The 17,965-nt window shown below is 42.0% G+C and overlaps 1 protein-coding gene across 1 annotated transcript in view; it reads left to right on the top strand.

Moving 5' to 3' along the window:
- si:ch211-225b11.4 (thyroid adenoma-associated protein homolog) overlaps positions 1-17,965 on the top strand; it is a 52,752-nt gene that overhangs the window by 13,354 nt on the left and 21,433 nt on the right. Inside the window, exons 13-18 of the mRNA XM_034170290.1 lie at positions 5,187-5,339; positions 5,490-5,599; positions 5,705-5,865; positions 5,945-6,111; positions 6,185-6,349; positions 15,894-16,042. Coding sequence (XP_034026181.1) covers positions 5,187-5,339; positions 5,490-5,599; positions 5,705-5,865; positions 5,945-6,111; positions 6,185-6,349; positions 15,894-16,042 — 905 coding nt within the window. The remainder of the gene's footprint in view (positions 1-5,186; positions 5,340-5,489; positions 5,600-5,704; positions 5,866-5,944; positions 6,112-6,184; positions 6,350-15,893; positions 16,043-17,965) is intronic.

Below are 17,965 nucleotides of genomic sequence, written 5' to 3'. Positions count from 1 at the left end.
AAATGGCTCTGTGCAAACATTGCTACTCAGCAATGCTCAAGCTAAAAGCTGTGAAAGAAGAGGAAGAGAAAGGGGAACCACCATACTGCTTGGATTTTCCCAGTTGATAGGAAATGCGTCCGGGAGTGATGTAGGAACAAGGATAAGCTTGCAACCCTGGCCCAAATACCAAATCGGCTGCCTGGTGGGGGGGAGGAAAGTGTATTAAATGGTTCAAGGAAAGGAGAATGTCAGGCGTTCGTGTGACAGGGAAGGGTCAGAAATATGAGGCACTGCAGCTGCATAAACAACATGGAAACCAGAACAGACTTGATGAGATTTCCTGGCAATGAGGTAGGGCTGTTTCATTTTTATTTTACTCTGTTCTCTTAGGAATTCACAATTTTACTACATGCAATCTTCTTCTTCTTCTTTGTCTTTCGGCTGTTCCCGTTAGGGGTCGCCACAGCAGATCAATCCTTTCCATCTCACCCTGTTCTCTGTATCTTCCTCTGTCACACCAACCACCTGCATGTCCTCTCTCAGCACATCCATGAACCTCCTCTTTGGTCTCCCTCTTCTCCTCCTGCCTGGTGGGTCCATCCTCAGCATCCTTCTCCCAGTATACCCTAGGTCCCTCCTCTGCACATGTCCAAACCATCTCAATCTCGCCTCTCTGACTTTATCTCCAAACCGTCCCACCTGAGCTGTCCCTCTAATATGTTCGTTCTTAATCTTGTCCATTTTTGTCACTCCCAAAGAGAATCTCAACATCTTTAGCTCTGCCACCTCCAGCTCTGCCTCCTGTCTTTTTGTTAGTGCCACTGGCTCTAAACCATACAACATAGCTGGTCTCACTACTGTTTTGTAAACTTTCCCCTTCACTCTTGCTGATATTCTTCGGTCACAAATCACTTCTGCCACTTTTCTCCACCCACTCCACCCTGCCTGCACTCTCTTCTTCACCTCTCTACCACACTCTCCATTACTTTGAACAGTTGACCCAAAATATTTAAACTCATCTACTTTCACCACTTCTACTCCTTGTAACTGCACTATTCCACTGGGCTCCCTCTCATTCACACACATGTACTCAGTCTTGCTTCTACTGACTTTCATTCCCCTTCTCTCCAAAGCATATCTCCACTTCTCCAGACTAGACTCAACTTGCTCTCTACTCTCACTACAGATCACAATGTCATCTGCAAACATCATAGTCCATGGGGACTCCTGTCTGATCTCATCCGTCAACCTGTCCATCAGCACTGCAAACAAGAAAGGACTCAGAGCTGATCCTTGGTGTAATCCCACCTCCACCTTGAATGAGTCTGTCATTTCGACTGCGCATCTCACTGCTGTCACACTATTCTTGTACATGTCCTGCACTACCCTAACATACTTCTCTGCCACTCCAGACTTCCTCATACAATACCACAACTCTTCTCTTGGCACCCTATCATAAGCTTTTTCTAAGTCCACAAACACACAATGTAACTCTTTCTGTCCTTCTCTGTACTTTTCCAACAGTATTCTCAGAGCAAACATTGCATCTGTAGTGCTCTTTCTCGGCATGAAACCATATTGCTGCTCACAGATCTTCACCTGTTTTCTAAGCCTAGCTTCTACTACTCTTTCCCATAACTTCATGCTGTGGCTGATCAGCTTTATGCCTCTGTAGTTACTGCAGCTCTGCACATCACTCTTGTTCTTGAAAATAGGAACCAGCACACTTCGTCTCCACTCCTCAGGCATCCTCTCACTTTCCAAGATTTTATTAAACAATCTGGTTAGAAACTCTACTGCCATTTCTCCTAGACATTTCCATGCCTCCACTGGAATGTCATCTGGACCAACTGCCTTTCCACTCTTCATCCTCTTCATAGCAGCCCTCACTTCTTCCTTGCTAATCTCTTGTACTTCCTGATTTACTCTCACCACATCATCCAGCCTTTTCTCTCGCTCATTTTCTTTATTCATCAACTCTTCAAAATATTCCCTCCACCTTCTCAGCACACACTCCTCACTTGTCAGCACATTACCATGTGCATCTTTTACCACCCTAACCTGCTGCACATCCTTTCCAGATCTGTCCCTTTGTCTGGCCAATCGGTACAAGTCCTTTTCTCCTTCCTTACTATTCAACTTCTTGTACAGCTCGCAATATGCCTTTTCCTTTGCTTTTGCCACTTCTCTTTTCGCCTTACACCGCATCTCCTTGTACTCCTGTCTACTTTCTTCATCTCTCCGACTATCCCAAAACTTTTTCGCCAACCTCTTTCTCCTTATGCTTTCCTGGACCTCTTCATTCCACCACCAAGTCTCCTTGTCTTCCTTCCACTGTCCAGATGTCATACCCAGTACTGCCCTAGCTGTCTCCCTCACCACATCTGCAGTACTTTTCCAGTTGTCCAAAATTGCTTCCCCTCCAACCAGTGCTTCTCTCACCTGCTCGCTAAATTTCACACAACAGTCTTCCTCCTTCAGCTTCCACCATCTGATCCTTTGTTGAGCTCTCACTCTCTTCTTCTTCTTTACCTCTAAAGTCATCCTACAAACAACCATCCTATGCTGTCTAGTGACACTCTCTCCTGCTACCACCTTACAGTCTGTGATTTCTTTTAGCTTGCATCTCCTATAAAGAATGTAGTCCACCTGTGTGCACCTTCCTCCACTCTTATGTTACCCTGTGCTCCTTCCTTTTCTTAAAGTAGGTATTCACCACAGCCATTTCCATCCTTTTTTGCAAAATCAACTACCATCTGTCCTTCCCCATTCCTATCCTTGATACCATATCTACCCATTACTTCCTCATCACCTCTGTTTCCTTCACCAACATGCCCATTGAAGTCTGCTCCTATCACGCTTGGGCACACTCTCCACCACCTCATCTAACACACTCCAGAAATCTTCTTTCTCCTTCATCTCACAACCTACCTGTGGGGCATATGCACTGATGATATTCATCATCACCCCTTCAATTTCCAACTTCACACTCATCACCCTGTCAGACACTCGCTTAACCTCCAACACACTTTTAACATACTCTTCCTTTAAAATGACCCCAACACCATTTCTCTTCCTGTCCTCACCATGGTACAACAACTTGTACCCACCACCGATGCTCCTGCTCTTACTTCCCTTCCACTTGGTCTCTTGCACACACAATATGTCTACCTTTCTCCTCTCCATCATATCAGCCAGCTCTCTCCCTTTACCAGTCATACTACCAACATTCAAAGTCCCCACTCTCATTTCACCCTTCTAGTTTTCTTCTTCTCCCGCTGTTCGTGGCAACGTTTTCCTCCTCTTCTTCATCGTCTTCACCCAGCAGTAGCCCAATTTCCACCGGCACCCTGTTGGGCAATAGCACCGGTGGCGAAAGTTGTTAATCCGGTCCGCGACCGATCCGGTATGGGAATTCGATTCTGAGTCTGCATAGTTGGGTTGGCTTGTTTTACACCGGATGCCCTTCCTGACTCAACCCTCCTCATTTATCTGGGCTTGGGACCGGCACTCAGAATGTACTGGCTGCACACTCCATGTGGCTGAGTTTACTACATGCAATGTGCCGGAAAAAAAAAGGGGGGGGGGGGTGTTTAATAGAGAGGGGTCTTTAATTGAGTAAATATGGTATTTATTTATTACAAAAAAACGCAACTTTGTAACTACTCCTCATTCAGGTGAAGACAGGTGCTTTTGCTACTTCTTTTCATATACTCAATTCAATTTCAATTTATTAATTTATATAGTGCCATCTCACGACATAGTCGATCCAAGGCGCTTCACATAACACACAATTTATGACAACACAAAGTAATTTAAAATCAAAAGGGCACAATAAAAAGGTAAAACACAGTAGAATAAAAAGAAATTACAAGGCAAACATAAAAACAGAATAGATTAATTATAAGACAGTCTAAAAAAGTGGGTCTTCAGTCTTGATTTAAAAGTCTCCACTGCATCAGACTGCCTAATAACTGCAGGTACATCGTTCCAAAGAGTAGGGCCATGGTAGGAGAAGGCTCTATACCCACAGACTTTTTATTCACCCTTGGAACACCCAAAAGCCCTGCGCTCAGCAAAACCACCAAAGCAAAAGTAAAATCCTGCTAATTTATTACATAAGGCATAAGACATACAATATATTGATTATCCAAGGCTATCAAATGTGACCTTTGGGTATTGCAAAGGCTTTGCGTCCATCCGTCTGTCTGTCTGTGCTTAGAGTAAGTCCAGTCCTGTTACTGCCAGAATTTTCAAATTCACAGGGAACATTCTTGGGACACAGACCTTGGACAAGTTCAAAGATCGCTAACCGTGACCTATTTTAAGGGGTTAAAAGGTCACATTCTGTTTCATTCTATTCGGGTTGTTTTTGAGTGGCGGGGGTGACAGCCAATCAAAGTAGTGTTGCACTGTGACGTCAGTGGCTGGTCTCTCCAAAACTGCTTTGTTTTGTGTGTTTATATACATGTTTCTCATATATTATGTAAAAGCTAGCAAAAAAAAAAAAAAACACTTCTAAAACTGAAAACGCTGTTTTTGGAACCTAATAACACCTATGAACTTACAATTTCATGCATGTTAGCATGGTGATGTCACAGTGTGGTAGCTAGCTGCAAACCTCTTTCATTTGTGTGTAAATTAAACCTCTTTGTCATTTATTTTGTACAAGCTAGTGAGAAATAAACACTTAACTGAAAATGCTGTTTTTGTAACCTGATAACACCCCTGGGATCATTTCCAAGACATTTTGTGGACATTAGCATGCATGCTAACTCAAATCTAACTTCCTATGGAGTTAAATTTGTCACATTAATACCTGTAAATGCACAGAGGGTGATCTACAAGTATTCTTTAATTTGCACAACTTCTGCTCTGGTAGAGGGACTTTATTGAACATGTACAAAATTATAAAGAACACATTGCTCATATGGCCGAGGGTATTTTAGCATTGCGTTATATTTTGTAGATTGTGGTTCCTTCAGCATATATTGAGAACACTTACAAGGTTAAAGCTCTTCCAGTCGATGTCCCAGTATACATGAGTATTGCTTGTTGACTAATCCTTTCAAAATGAATGATGAATAAATATCTTAGACATGGTCCACAATAAAGTCTGGTTCGCATCACATTGATGAATATTATAGCAATGATCTTCCCATTTTCATGCTTTCATTTGCAGTATTTTGTATGTCATCTTTTAGGATTTGTGGAATGGTTGTCCAAGCTTCCATACTGTTACCTATCAGCAGGACACAATTATCAGAGGAAGAAGACAGTGTTACTGTTGCTGTCTGCACTGTTGGAGACCTGCACTGACACTTGGACTCCAGACAAAAAGAAGGGACAACCACCAGGTCAGCTTAGGCGGGCAGGGTGTAGACAAAAAAGAAGAAATAAATTGATCCAGTATGCAGTGTGTGGAATATTGCATTATACCATTGTTGTCATGCATTTTTTTGTAATCAGATCAAATCTTAATGAGGTCTATAAAATCATTTTTGCAGCAAGCATTGGGTGTCTCATTAACTATGCCAGACAAAGAGGACAGTGGAACTTTTTCAGCAGGGAAAAACAGCTGGTCTTACTCACCTGTTTAGAAGATTCTACAAATGAGGTAGCTTTCTGTATACTGTGTCGGCTTATTTATTTATATATATATAGTTCAAAATGAAATCTGCAAGTTGAATGTACTAAAAAACAATTATATTTGCCTCTCCAGATCCGAGAGATTTCTGCAGCGTTATTGTTGAGATATTTCCCACCCAGCCTTCCAGATGATATTGCTGCTGTGCTGCTCACTCGAATCAAAGAACGTCTATGCAGTCCTCGTGTCCAGGAAGCTCAGATGAGTGCAATAATGATGAAAGTCTTCCTACAGAAGTGTGCTGTGTAACTTTTTGTATTTACCCTTTGAACCTTTTGTGGCAAGTACTGTAGTTAATTGCTTTTCTGTCTGTAGAACACATGAGTTTGGGGACTGCAGTCTGAACAGTAGAGTTACTGTCAGTGGTTCATCTAACCCTGAGGCCTCCAGTGTCATCAGATTTCTGGTGAAGGAACTAGAGGCACACTACCTCACAGCCAAGGCCGACATGATGCTTTCTGCTCGAACCAAGCCAATACATGGTGAGAGTTTGTGCTGTATGAGTTGATGAATCCTATGCAATGTTTTTGAGTTCTTCAAGTCTTATTTTTTCAGGTGTTTTGGGCACCATTCATAGGTGTTTGCTCGAGGCTCCCACTAGTGTCTGTGACACACTTGATCAGAGCATGGTCACTGAGATATTAGACTTGCTGGCAAATATCTCTTCACTTCTGCTGGGTGTACTGTATGGAGATCGGGGCACCTGTGCCAGTGTGAGAGGTAATGGAGCAATCTGCAAACACAATACTGAGTTGGGGTTGATGAAAAGCACTTTCAAGTTTGCGATGGTATCTGCAATTACTGTATTAATTAAGGGTCTCAGTCATCCAGGTAGAAGATATTTAGATGTCTGCACTTCTGGCAGCATACGCTTGTACTGTATGCTGCCATGCTTACTGCTCTACAGAACCATCCTGAGTACTAATTCGCAACCATGCTAACAAACTAAAGGTCCATCTCCACTACCTGAAAGTAGTCATCTACAGTATCTGTCACAGCCAAAAGAAACATAAGCGTTCTCTTCTCCAGTTGCTCGGGCCCTCAGATTACCTCAAGCTGGATCATGGAAACATGTTACAAGGCATGTAGTGTCATACTTAATGTTCCCTCGCTGTACAACCCCTGGCAAAAATTATGGAATCACCGGCCTCGGAGGATGTTCATTCAGTTGTTTAATTTTGTAGAAAAAAAGCAGATCACAGACATGACACAAAAAAGTAATTTCAAATGGCAACTTTCTGGCTTTAAGAAACACTATAAGAAATCAGGCAAAAAAAAATTATGGCAGTCAGTAACGGTTACTTTTTAGACCAAGCAGAGGGGGAAAAAATATGGAATCACTCAATTCTGAGGAAAAAATTATGGAATCATGAAAAACAAAGAACGCTCCAACACATCACTAGTATTTTGTTGCACCACCTCTGGCTTTTATAACAGCTTGCAGTCTCTGAGGCATGGACTTAATGAGTGACAAACAGTACTCTTCATCAATCTGGCTCCAACTTTCTCTGATTGCTGTTGCCACATCAGCTTTGCAGGTTGGCGCCTTGTCATGGAGCATTTTCTTCAACTTCCACCAAAGATTTTCAATTGGATTAAGATCCGGACTATTTGCAGGCCATGACATTGACCCTATGTGTCTTTTTGCAAGGAATGTTTTCACAGTTTTTGCTCTATGGCAAGATGCATTATCATCTTGAAAAATGATTTCATCATTCCCAAACATCCTTTCAATTGATGGGATAAGAAAAGTGTCCAAAATATCAACGTAAACTTGTGCATTTATTGATGATGTAATGACAGCCATCTCCCCAGTGCCTTTACCTGACATGCAGCCCCATATCATCAATGACTGTGGAAATTTACATGTTCTCTTCAGGCAGTCATCTTTATAAATCTCATTGGAAAGGCACCAAACAAAAGTTCCAGCAACATCACCTTGCCCAATGCAGATTCGAGATTCATCACTGAATATGACTTTCATCCAGTCATCCACAGTCCACGATTGCTTTTCCTTAGCCCATTGTAACCTTGTTTTTTCTGTTTAGGTGTTAATGATGGCTTTCATTTAGCTTTTCTGTATGTAAATCCCATTTCCTTTAGGCGGTTTCTTACAGTTCGGTCACAGACGTTGACTCCAGTTTCCTCCCATTCATTCATTTGTTTTGTTGTGCATTTTCGATTTTTGAGACATATTGCTTTAAGTTTTCTGTCTTGACGCTTTGATGTCTTCCTTGGTCTACCAGTATGTTTGCCTTTAACAACCTTCCCATGTTGTTTGTATTTGGTCCAGAGTTTAGACACAGCTGACTGTGAACAACCAACATCTTTTGCAACATTGCGTGATGATTTACCCTCTTTTAAGAGTTTGATAATCCTCTCCTTTGTTTCAATTGACATCTCTTATGTTGGAGCCATGATTCATGTCAGTCCACTTGGTGCAACAGCTCTCCAAGGTGTGATCACTCCTTTTTAGATGCAGACTAACGAGCAGATCTGATTTGATGCAGGTGTTAGTTTTGGGGATGAAAATTTACAGGGTGATTCCATAATTTATTCCTCAGAATTGAGTGAGTCCATATTTTTTTCCCTCTGCTTGGTCTAAAAAAGTAACCGTTACTGACTGCCACAATTTTTTTTCTTGATTTCTTATAGTGTTTCTTAAAGCCAGAAAGTTGCCATTTGAAATGACTTTAGTTTTGTGTCATGTCTGTGATCTGCTTTTTTTCTACAAAATTAAACAACTGAATGAACATCCTCCGAGGCCGGTGATTCCATAATTATTGCCAGGGGTTGTACAACTAGTACAAATTGTCTGTCTCCCAAAGTAGCCACTTATCTGACATAGTCATACTTCTAGGGTCCAAGGATTCTTCAAAGAGACGTAATACCAAATGCCTTCAGTCATTCATTCATTTTCTATTCCAATTAAGGATCACAAGGGAGCTGGATCCTATCCCAGCAGTCATTGGGCAAGAGGTGGGTACATCCTGGATAGTCCTCCTTTCTATCGCAGAGCCGACACATAGACAAACCAACGCATTCACACGAACAAACCTGCAGTCAATTTAAAGTTTCTAATTCACCAAACGTGTGTCTCTGGAAGTGGGAGGAAGTCGGGGCACCCTAAGGGAACTCATGCAAACACTTGGAGAACATGCAAACTTCATGCAGAAAGGACTAAGTGGGATGTGATCCCAGGACTTTCTTGCTATGAGGCAACAGTGCTAACTACTAAACCATCATGATGCACACATTCAGTCATTTCCTTAGGTTATTGGGTAGTGTCCAGGTCTCACAACAGTAAGATCAGAAGCACCAGGACTCTAAAGACTATGTCCTTTGGTCTCCTGCAAAGATGTCTGCCATACACATCTGCCCAGCAACTTCATGAATCTGTAATACCCCCATCACACTAAAGGCCGAATGAGCCCGAATGACATCCAAATGAAAATTCAACCTACATTCCTGCAAAATCGAGACTCATTCGAAAACCTCCGACAGCATTCTGAGTGCATTCCAAACAGTCAGGCACAGTTGTGCGGCCAGCCCGAATGTAGAGCACATGCTCTCTAATTTTGAGGTGCGTTCAAGGTGGAAAAATATCAAAAGGCAGTCAAAGTGCAGTCTGACTGCAGTCGGTGTTCTAAATATTCTCACAGCGTCATAACAGCATTTGAAATAGTCTGATCGCGTTCGAGGGATAATCGCCATGGTCAGGCACATCAGATCCTGCCGGCATGTCCCGATTGTGCCACTGGATGAGCTAGACTGCACCTCCAGTGTGTCCTGTTGTGGGTGCGCTAAGGACATAGTGAATGTGCAAAGTCTGTGGCACGCATTCATTTTGTGAACTAGATGTGAACATTGCGCAATCAAACCAAAAACTCTGTGTGTCACTGTGAGTCAGTGCGTGCCAGAGCCACGGAGCAGTGCGCACAACTGAATGGGGTGTTACAGCCGTACTAAACATAATTTACAGATACTGTACATTTTCATTCACTCTTATGGGTTAGATAATGTATCTGTAATATCATGTCCATCATATCTGTAACACCACATGCAGAAGCACTGCGCTACAGCAAGTCAGTGGGTTTCAGTGGCTCTGCGTGGTGCAACACAGTGCATCTGAACTGAGTGTCACAGCTGTAATAAACATATTATGACAGATACACCATCTAACTCATTAGACAGTCAGAGCATGTAACACCCGATCGCAAAGTTCAGAGAGTCCGTTATGTGCAACATTTTGTGATTGCCATGACATACACGCGTGGACCACAGTGATCATTTCAAAGAGCTAATATTGTGGAGAGAAGATGGGCGTGAGAGGGAGAGAGGGGGGGTGAGCGACAGTGGGGGAGAGAGAAAGAGAGTGCGTGAGTGATGGAGGAGCTGGACGGCCGCTGTGTAATGCTTTAATATCAACACCTGCCTTGACACTTTTCAGGATTACGTATGATATCAATATGTTCTCCTGATTATCGCGTACTGTGATGTATCGCGGGCTGTAGGCTATTACCAGTAATGAGTGTGCACGTCAGTGATTTGATGACCATTGTAGTCTGATCACACGCGTGTACGAGGTCTGTTAGAAAAGTATCGGACCTTTTTATTTTTTGCAAAAACCTGATGGATTTGAATCAAGTGTGCTTGCATGAGCAAACCTTGAACCTTCGTGCACATGCGTGAACTTTTTCACGCCTGTCGATTGCATCATTTTCTGGTAAGCAGCCTTTGTGTGAGGTGTGTGTCGTGCGCTCGGCATTTTTTCATTCCAAGGAAAAAGACAGAACGACTGGAGCAGTGCCGCATCAAATTTTGCCAGAAACTGGGCGACAGCCAGGTGGAAACCATTCGGATGATTCAGACGGCTTTCGGTGACGATCCTATGGGCATCACACAGATTAAGGAGTGGTACAACCGGTTTAAAGACGTCTGCACAATGGTGGAGAGCGAGTCGCACTCCGGTCGGCCATCAACACGCTGAAATGACCAGGTCATTTCCAAAGTGAACGCTGTGGTGATGTGGGACTGTCGTGTGACTGTCCGAGAAATTGCAGAAGAGGTGGACATCAGCACTTTTTCGGCACATTCCACTGTGACAGAAGATTTGGCCATGAAAAGAGTGGCGGTGAAAATCATGCAGATGGCTTCGGCACGAAGCTGCCGACGGCGGAGCAAAAGCGCCTTTGTGTTGAAGTCTCACAGGACATGTTGTGACATGCCCACCTCTTCCACAATTTCTTGGATTGTCACACGACTGAAAAGTCAGCTAAAGCCGTCTGAATCATCCGAATGGTTTCCACCTGGTTGTCGCCCAGTTTCTTTTTTTTTTTTTTTTTGAACATTTTATTTAAGATTTTCAGTTTAATACAAAAACTCAAAAGCAAACAGTACAAGAAATAAAGTCTGGCATATGCACATATAAAATATATCAAAGTCATGCCAACCAGTGGCATGTAATGTACAAAATCACCACTTTATGTGCAAAGTATTACAAGATATAAAAGAAAAACCCAACACAAACAATACAACACACACAAAAAAAAGAACAAAAAAAAAAAGGCTGCATATACACATCATATTGTTTAATTTCAGAGTGTCATACTCCCCACTCATGTAAATGGCAGACCCTCAACATACTCTATGAAGGATGCCCACATCTTCTGGTACTTTTGTAAGGAGCCCTGTAAACTGGATTTTAAGTACTCCATTTGTAAACACATCATAACTTCCCTCACCCATTGAATAAAGGAAGGTGGTTGTGCGTCTTTCCATTTTGTTAATATCAACCTTCTGGCCAAGAGAGATGAAAACGCTACAGCATTAAGTTGATAAGAGGTCAAGTCCTGTTGAACTGGGAGAACACCGAATACAGCTATAATTGGATTGGGATCTATTACTCAACCACACATGTGAGAAGGCCTCAAAAATAGAACCCCAAAACCTATTCAAATTGATTCAAATTGAAGTTGCATTAGTGTAGAAAGTTACATGGATCTGATCTGTTCCAGCTGTTGAGCTGGGCAATACCTTTATTTACAGTAGTGTTCATAATAATAATAGTGCTATGTGACTAAAAAGATTAATCCAGGTTTTGAGTATATTTCTTATTATTACATGGGAAACAAGGTACCAGTAGATTCAGTAGATTCTCACAAATCCAACAAGATCAAGCATTCATGATATGCACACTCTTAAGGCTATGAAATTGGGCTATTAGTAAAAAAAAGTAGAAAAGGGGGTGTTCACAATAATAGTAGTGTGGCATTCAGTCAGTGAGTTGGTCAATTTTGTGGAACAAACAGGTGTGAATCGGGTGTCCCCTATTTAAGGATGAAGCCAGCACCTGTTGAACATGCTTTTCTCTTTGAAAGCCTGAGGAAAATGGGACATTCAAGACATTGTTCAGAAGAACAGCGTAGTTTGATTAAAAAGTTGATTGGAGAGGGGAAAACTTATACGCAGGTGCAAAAAATTATAGGCTGTTCATCTACAATGATCTCCAATGCTTTAAAATGGACAAAAACACCAGAGGCGCGTGGAAGAAAACATAAAACAACCATCAAAATGGATAGAAGAATAACCAGAATGGCAAAGGCTCACCCATTGATCAGCTCCAGAATGAATGATCAAAGACAGTCTGGAGTTACCTGTAAGTGCTGTGACAGAAGACGCCTGTGTGAAGCTAATTTATTTGCAAGAATCCCCCGCAAAGTCCCTCTGTTAAATAAAAGACGTGCAGAAGAGGTTACAATTTGCCAAAGAACACATCAACTGGCCTAAAGAGAAATGGAGGAATATTTTATGGACTGATGAGAGTAAAATTGTTTTTTTGGGGTCCAAGGGCCACAGACAGTTTGAGACGACCCCCAAACTCCAAATTCAAGCCACAGTTCACAGTGAAGACAGTGAAGCATGGTGGTGCAAGCATCATGATATGGGCATGTTTCTCCTACTATGGTGTTGGGCCTATATATTGCATACCAGATATCATGGATCAGTTTGGATATGTCAGAATTCTTGAAGTGGTCATGTAGCCTTATGCTGAAGAGGACATGCCCTTGAAATGGGTGTTTCAGCAAGACAATGACCCAAAGCACACTAGTAAATGAGCAAAATCTTGGTTCCAAACCAACAAAATTAATTCCTCGCAGATGTGAAGAAATCATGAAAAACTGTGGTTATACAACTAAATACTAGTTTATTGATTCACAGGATTGCTAAAAAAGCAGTTTGAACATAATAGTTTTGAGTTTGTAGCGTCAACAGCAGATGCTACTATTATTGTGAACACCCCCTTTTCTACTTTTTTTTTTACTATAGCCCAATTTCATAGCCTTAAGAGTGTGCATATCATGAATGCTTGGTCTTGTTGGATTTGTGAGAATCTACTGAATCTACTGGTACCTTGTTTCCCATGTAACAATAAGAAATATACTCAAAACATGGATTAATCTTTTTAGTCACATAACACTACTATTATTCTGAACACTACTGTGTGTGTGTGTGTGTGTGTGTGTGTGTGTGTGTGTGTGTGTGTGTGTGTGTGTGTGTATGAGGTCTGTTAGAAAAGTATCCGACCTTATTTTTTTAAAAACCATATGGATTTAAATCACGTGTGATTGTGTCAGACAAGCTTGAACCCTCGTGCGCATGTGAGTTTTTTCATGCCTGTCGGTTGCGTCATTCGCCTGTGAGCAGGCTTTGAGTGAGGTGTGGTCCACCCCTCTCGTCTATTTTTTATTGCGAATAAATGTCTGAACGATTTGGAGCTTTGCTGCATCAATTTTTTTCCAGAAACTGTGAGAGACCTCCAGGTGGACACCGTTCGAAAAATTAATATGGCTTTCAGGGACGATTTTATGGGGATTAAACAGATTACGGGGTGTTACTGCCACTTTAAGGACGACCCACACCTGCTGAGAGCGCGGTGTGCTCCCAGCCCCCATCGACAGGGTGACACCCCACTGGAACAACCAGATCATTTCCAACGTGAAAGCTTTGTTGATCCGGGACCTCGTCTGACTTTCACAAAAAGGCAGAAGATGTGGACATCAGCACTTTTTCTGGCACATTCCACTGTTACAGGAGTTTTTTTTCATGAAAAGAAAAGCGGAGGGATGCGCCATGGAGCCATTCATTACGCGGGACAAAACGACCTCGGTGTTGGTCTCTCAGGACAGCTTTCAGGTGGATTTCAGACGGATTCCAGTTGCTTTCCAGTCGTGTGAATATCCGATTGTGATTGTGCATGAGCTGGACATGCCAGAACATGTCCCATGAGGCTTCATCACGGCGTTGCTTTGCACCGAGTGGCTGCACCGAGCGGCTGCACCGCGTGGAGCAGCTTCTCTTTCCATGAGAAAAACTCCTGTAACAGTGAAATGTGCCGTTCATTTTTAAACTGGACGCTGTCTTGATCTGGTATGTCATCTGACTAGCACAGGAATTGTGAAAACACGTGGACATCAGCACTTTTTCGGCACATTAAGACAGATGTGCGGAGGAGTTCCGCGCGTCGCGGTGCAGCCGCTCGGCGCAAAGCAACGCCGTGATGAAGCCTCACGGGACATGTTCCGGCATGTCCAGCTTATGCACAATCACAATCGGATATTCACACTACTGGAAAGCAACCGGAATCCGTCTGAAATCCACCTGAAAGCTGTCCTGAGAGACCAACACCGAGGTCGTTTTGTCCCGCGTAATGAACGGCTCCGTGGTGCGTCCCTCTGCTTTTCTTTCCATGAAAAAAAACTCCTGTAACGGTGGAATGTGCCGGAAAAAATGCTGATGTCCACATCTTCTTCCTTTTTGTGAAAGTCAGACGAGGTCCCGGATCAACAAAGCTTTCACATTGGAAATGATCTGGTTGTTCCAGCGGGGTGTCAGCCTGTCGATGGGGGCTGGGAGCACGCCGCGCTCTCTGGAGTTGTGGGCCGTCCTTAAAGCGGCAGTAACACCCCGTAATCTGTTTAATCCCCATAAAATCGTCCCTGAAAGCCATATTAATTTTTCGAACGGTGTCCATCTGGAGGTCTCTCACAGTTTCTGGAAAAAAAATTGATGCAGCAAAGCTCCAAATTGTTCAGACATTTATTCGCAATAAAAAATAGACGAGAGGGGTGGACCACACCTCACACAAAGCCTGCTCACAGGTGAATGACGCAACCGACAGGCATGAAAAAACTCACGCATGTGCACGAGGGTTCAAGCTTGTCTGACGCAATCACACGTGATTCAAATCCATATGGTTTTTTAAAAAAATAATAAGGTCGGATACTTTTCTGACAGACCTCGTATGTATGTGTGTGTGTGTATATATATATATATATATATATATATATATATATATATATATATATATATATTTATTTATTTACACAATTATCCCTTATTGACTGAGTTTCATTCATGAAATCAGTGGTGTGTGCACATCTCTGTGTGTGGGTGTGACTGTGAGCGGCACGGGTCATTATAATCTCTGAACAGCGGCTCGGTTAGTCTAAGGTGCAAATTTTAAAAAATCTTTCGCCTTGTCAAACAATTTTAATCATTAATGACAAGTAATTTAACTAGACATCAGTCTAGCAGGGGAAAATATCAACTAGACATAAGTGAATAGCTAATGGTCCGTGTCCTTGGACGACACAGGCGCGGCAGGCAACATACACCTGTTTATTGACTAAATGTCAGGGACAAAGTGACAACAATAACCAAAACCATTTACTTATGGAAGGAAATGTTGTCTCCCTTCTTCCTCTGTTTGTAGCTTTGCCAAAATGCGCAGCTTTCCGGCATATTCCACCTGTTTCTTGACGAGACTAATTGAGTGTCTATGGCCGCAAATCACTAAATTGCCCGGAATCAGTGTGACTGTGGCCTCTAGTTCTCAAATATAACCTCTTTGATTTCAGGTAACAAACACACTTATGATGGCTGAGTCCTTAAAATCATTGAAAGCTTGAATCTTAATCTTAATTCGGGACAGTCACGTTTCATGTACTGCAATCAGGACATCCATTGGTTCCACAAAGACTACAGCATCATATGCTGTCAAGGCCAGTGAACTTTTCCTCACCAACAAAAGGCGCCCAGGTTGCAGCAGTCAATGACTCTACCCAACACAGAGTCAATACAACCATTGAACACAGTAGGGGACCCGAAAACATCCGTGTCAAATCCAAGAATTTCCAACACTGCCTCCATTCTGCACAGCACTCACAGTTCAATAGTGTGAAATTATTTTGTTTTATTTTAGATGCACCTCCATCTTTTTGTGATATGGGTAAAGCCATCACTTCTCTGATAGCTGAAGCATCTGCAGGGAACCAAGAGGATACAGAGGACTCCATCCTTCTGTCAGAAGAACATAGTCTGGTTCTCACCTGTTGCTGGGTATCTCTCAAGGTCAGGACATCAATGCAACAACTAATTAGACAGTCCCTCCAGAAATATGTGATGCTAGGATTTCAATTTATACACACACACACACACACACACACACACACAACCCCAATTTCAATGAAGTTCGGACGTTGTGAAAAATGTAAATAAAAACAGAATACAATGATTTGCAAATCCTCTTCAACCTATATTCAATTGAATACACCACAAAGACAAGATATTTAATGTTCAAAGTGATAAACGTTATTGTTTTTGTGCAAATATTTGCTCATTTTGAAATGGGTGCCTGCAACACATTTCAAAAAATGGTATGTTTACCACTGTGTTACATCACCTTCTAACAACACTCAATAAGCGTTTGGGAACTGAGGACACTAATTGTTGAAGCTTTGTAGGTGGAATTCTTTCCCATTTTTGCTTGATGTACGACTTCAGTTGTTCAACAGTCCGGGATCTCCGGTGTCGTATTTTGCGCTTCATACATTTTCCACACATTTTCAATGGGTGACAGGTCTGGACTGCAGGCAGCCCAGTCTAATACCTGCATTCTTTTACTACAAAGCCACGCTGTTGTAACATGTGCAGATTGTGGCTTGGCATTGTCTTGCTGAAATAAGCAGGGACGTCCCTGAACAAGTCGTTGCTTGGATGGCAGCATGTGTTGCTCCAAAACCTGGATGTACGTTTCAGAATTGTTGGTGCCATCACAGATGTGCAAGTTGTCCATGCCATGGGCACTAACACACCCCCATACCATCACAGATGCTGGCTTTTGAACTTTGTGCTGGTAACAATCTGGATGGTCTTTTTCCTCTTTTGTCCGGAGGACACGATGTCCATGATTTCCAAAACAATTTGAAATGTGGACTCATCAGAACACAGCACACTTTTCCAATTTGCGTCTGTCCATTTCAAATGAGCTCGGGCCCAAAGAAGGCGGCAGCGTTTCTGGATGTTGTTGATGTATGGCTTTCACTTTGCATGGTAGAGTTTAAACTTTCACTTGTAGATGTAGTGACGAACTTGTGTTAACTTAGTGTTAACTGACAATGGTTTTCTGAAGTGTTCTTGAGCTCACGTGGTAAGATCATTTATACAGTGATGTTGGTTTTTAATGCAGTGCCGCCTGAGGGATCAAAGGTCACGGGCATTCAGTGTTGGTTTTCGGCCTTGCTGCTTACGTGTACAAAGTTCTCCAGATTCTCTGAATCTTCTGATTATATTATGGACTGTAGATGCTGGAATCCTCACCCCATCTTTGCTTGTTAATGGCTAAGCCTTTTGGGGATGCTCCTTTTATACCCAATCATGACACTCACCTGTTTCCAATTATGTGTTCTTTGAGCATTCATGAACTTTCCCAGTCTTTTGTTGCCCTGTCCCAACTTTTTCGAAAAGTGTTGCAGGCATCCATTTAAAAATATTTGCACAAAAACAAGAAAGTTTATCAGTTTGAACATTAACTATCTTATCTTTGTGGTGTATTCAATTGAATATAGGTTGAAGAAGATTTGCAAATTATTGTATTCTGTTTTTATTTACATTTTACACAACGTCCCAACTTCATTGGAATTGGGGTTCTGCGTGTTCATGTATATGTATGTATATATGTGTGTGTGTATATATATATATATATATATATATATATATATATATATATATATATATATATATATATATATATATATATATAAGAATATAAGTATTTGAACACCCTGCGATTTTGCAAGTTCTCCCACTTAGAAATCATGGAGGGGTCTGAAATTTTCATCTTAGGTGCATGTCCACTGTGAGAGACATAATCAAAAAAAAAAAAAATTCCGGAAATCACAATGTATGATTTTTTTTTAATAATTTATTTGTATGTTACTGCTGCAAATAAGTATTTGGCCCCCTACCAACCAGCAAGAATTCTGGCTCACACAG

This window comes from Thalassophryne amazonica, chromosome 5, assembly GCF_902500255.1.
Source record: "Thalassophryne amazonica chromosome 5, fThaAma1.1, whole genome shotgun sequence".
In the NCBI taxonomy this organism is placed as follows: Eukaryota; Metazoa; Chordata; class Actinopteri; order Batrachoidiformes; family Batrachoididae; genus Thalassophryne; species Thalassophryne amazonica.
This window is presented reverse-complemented; position numbering and strand designations above follow the sequence as displayed.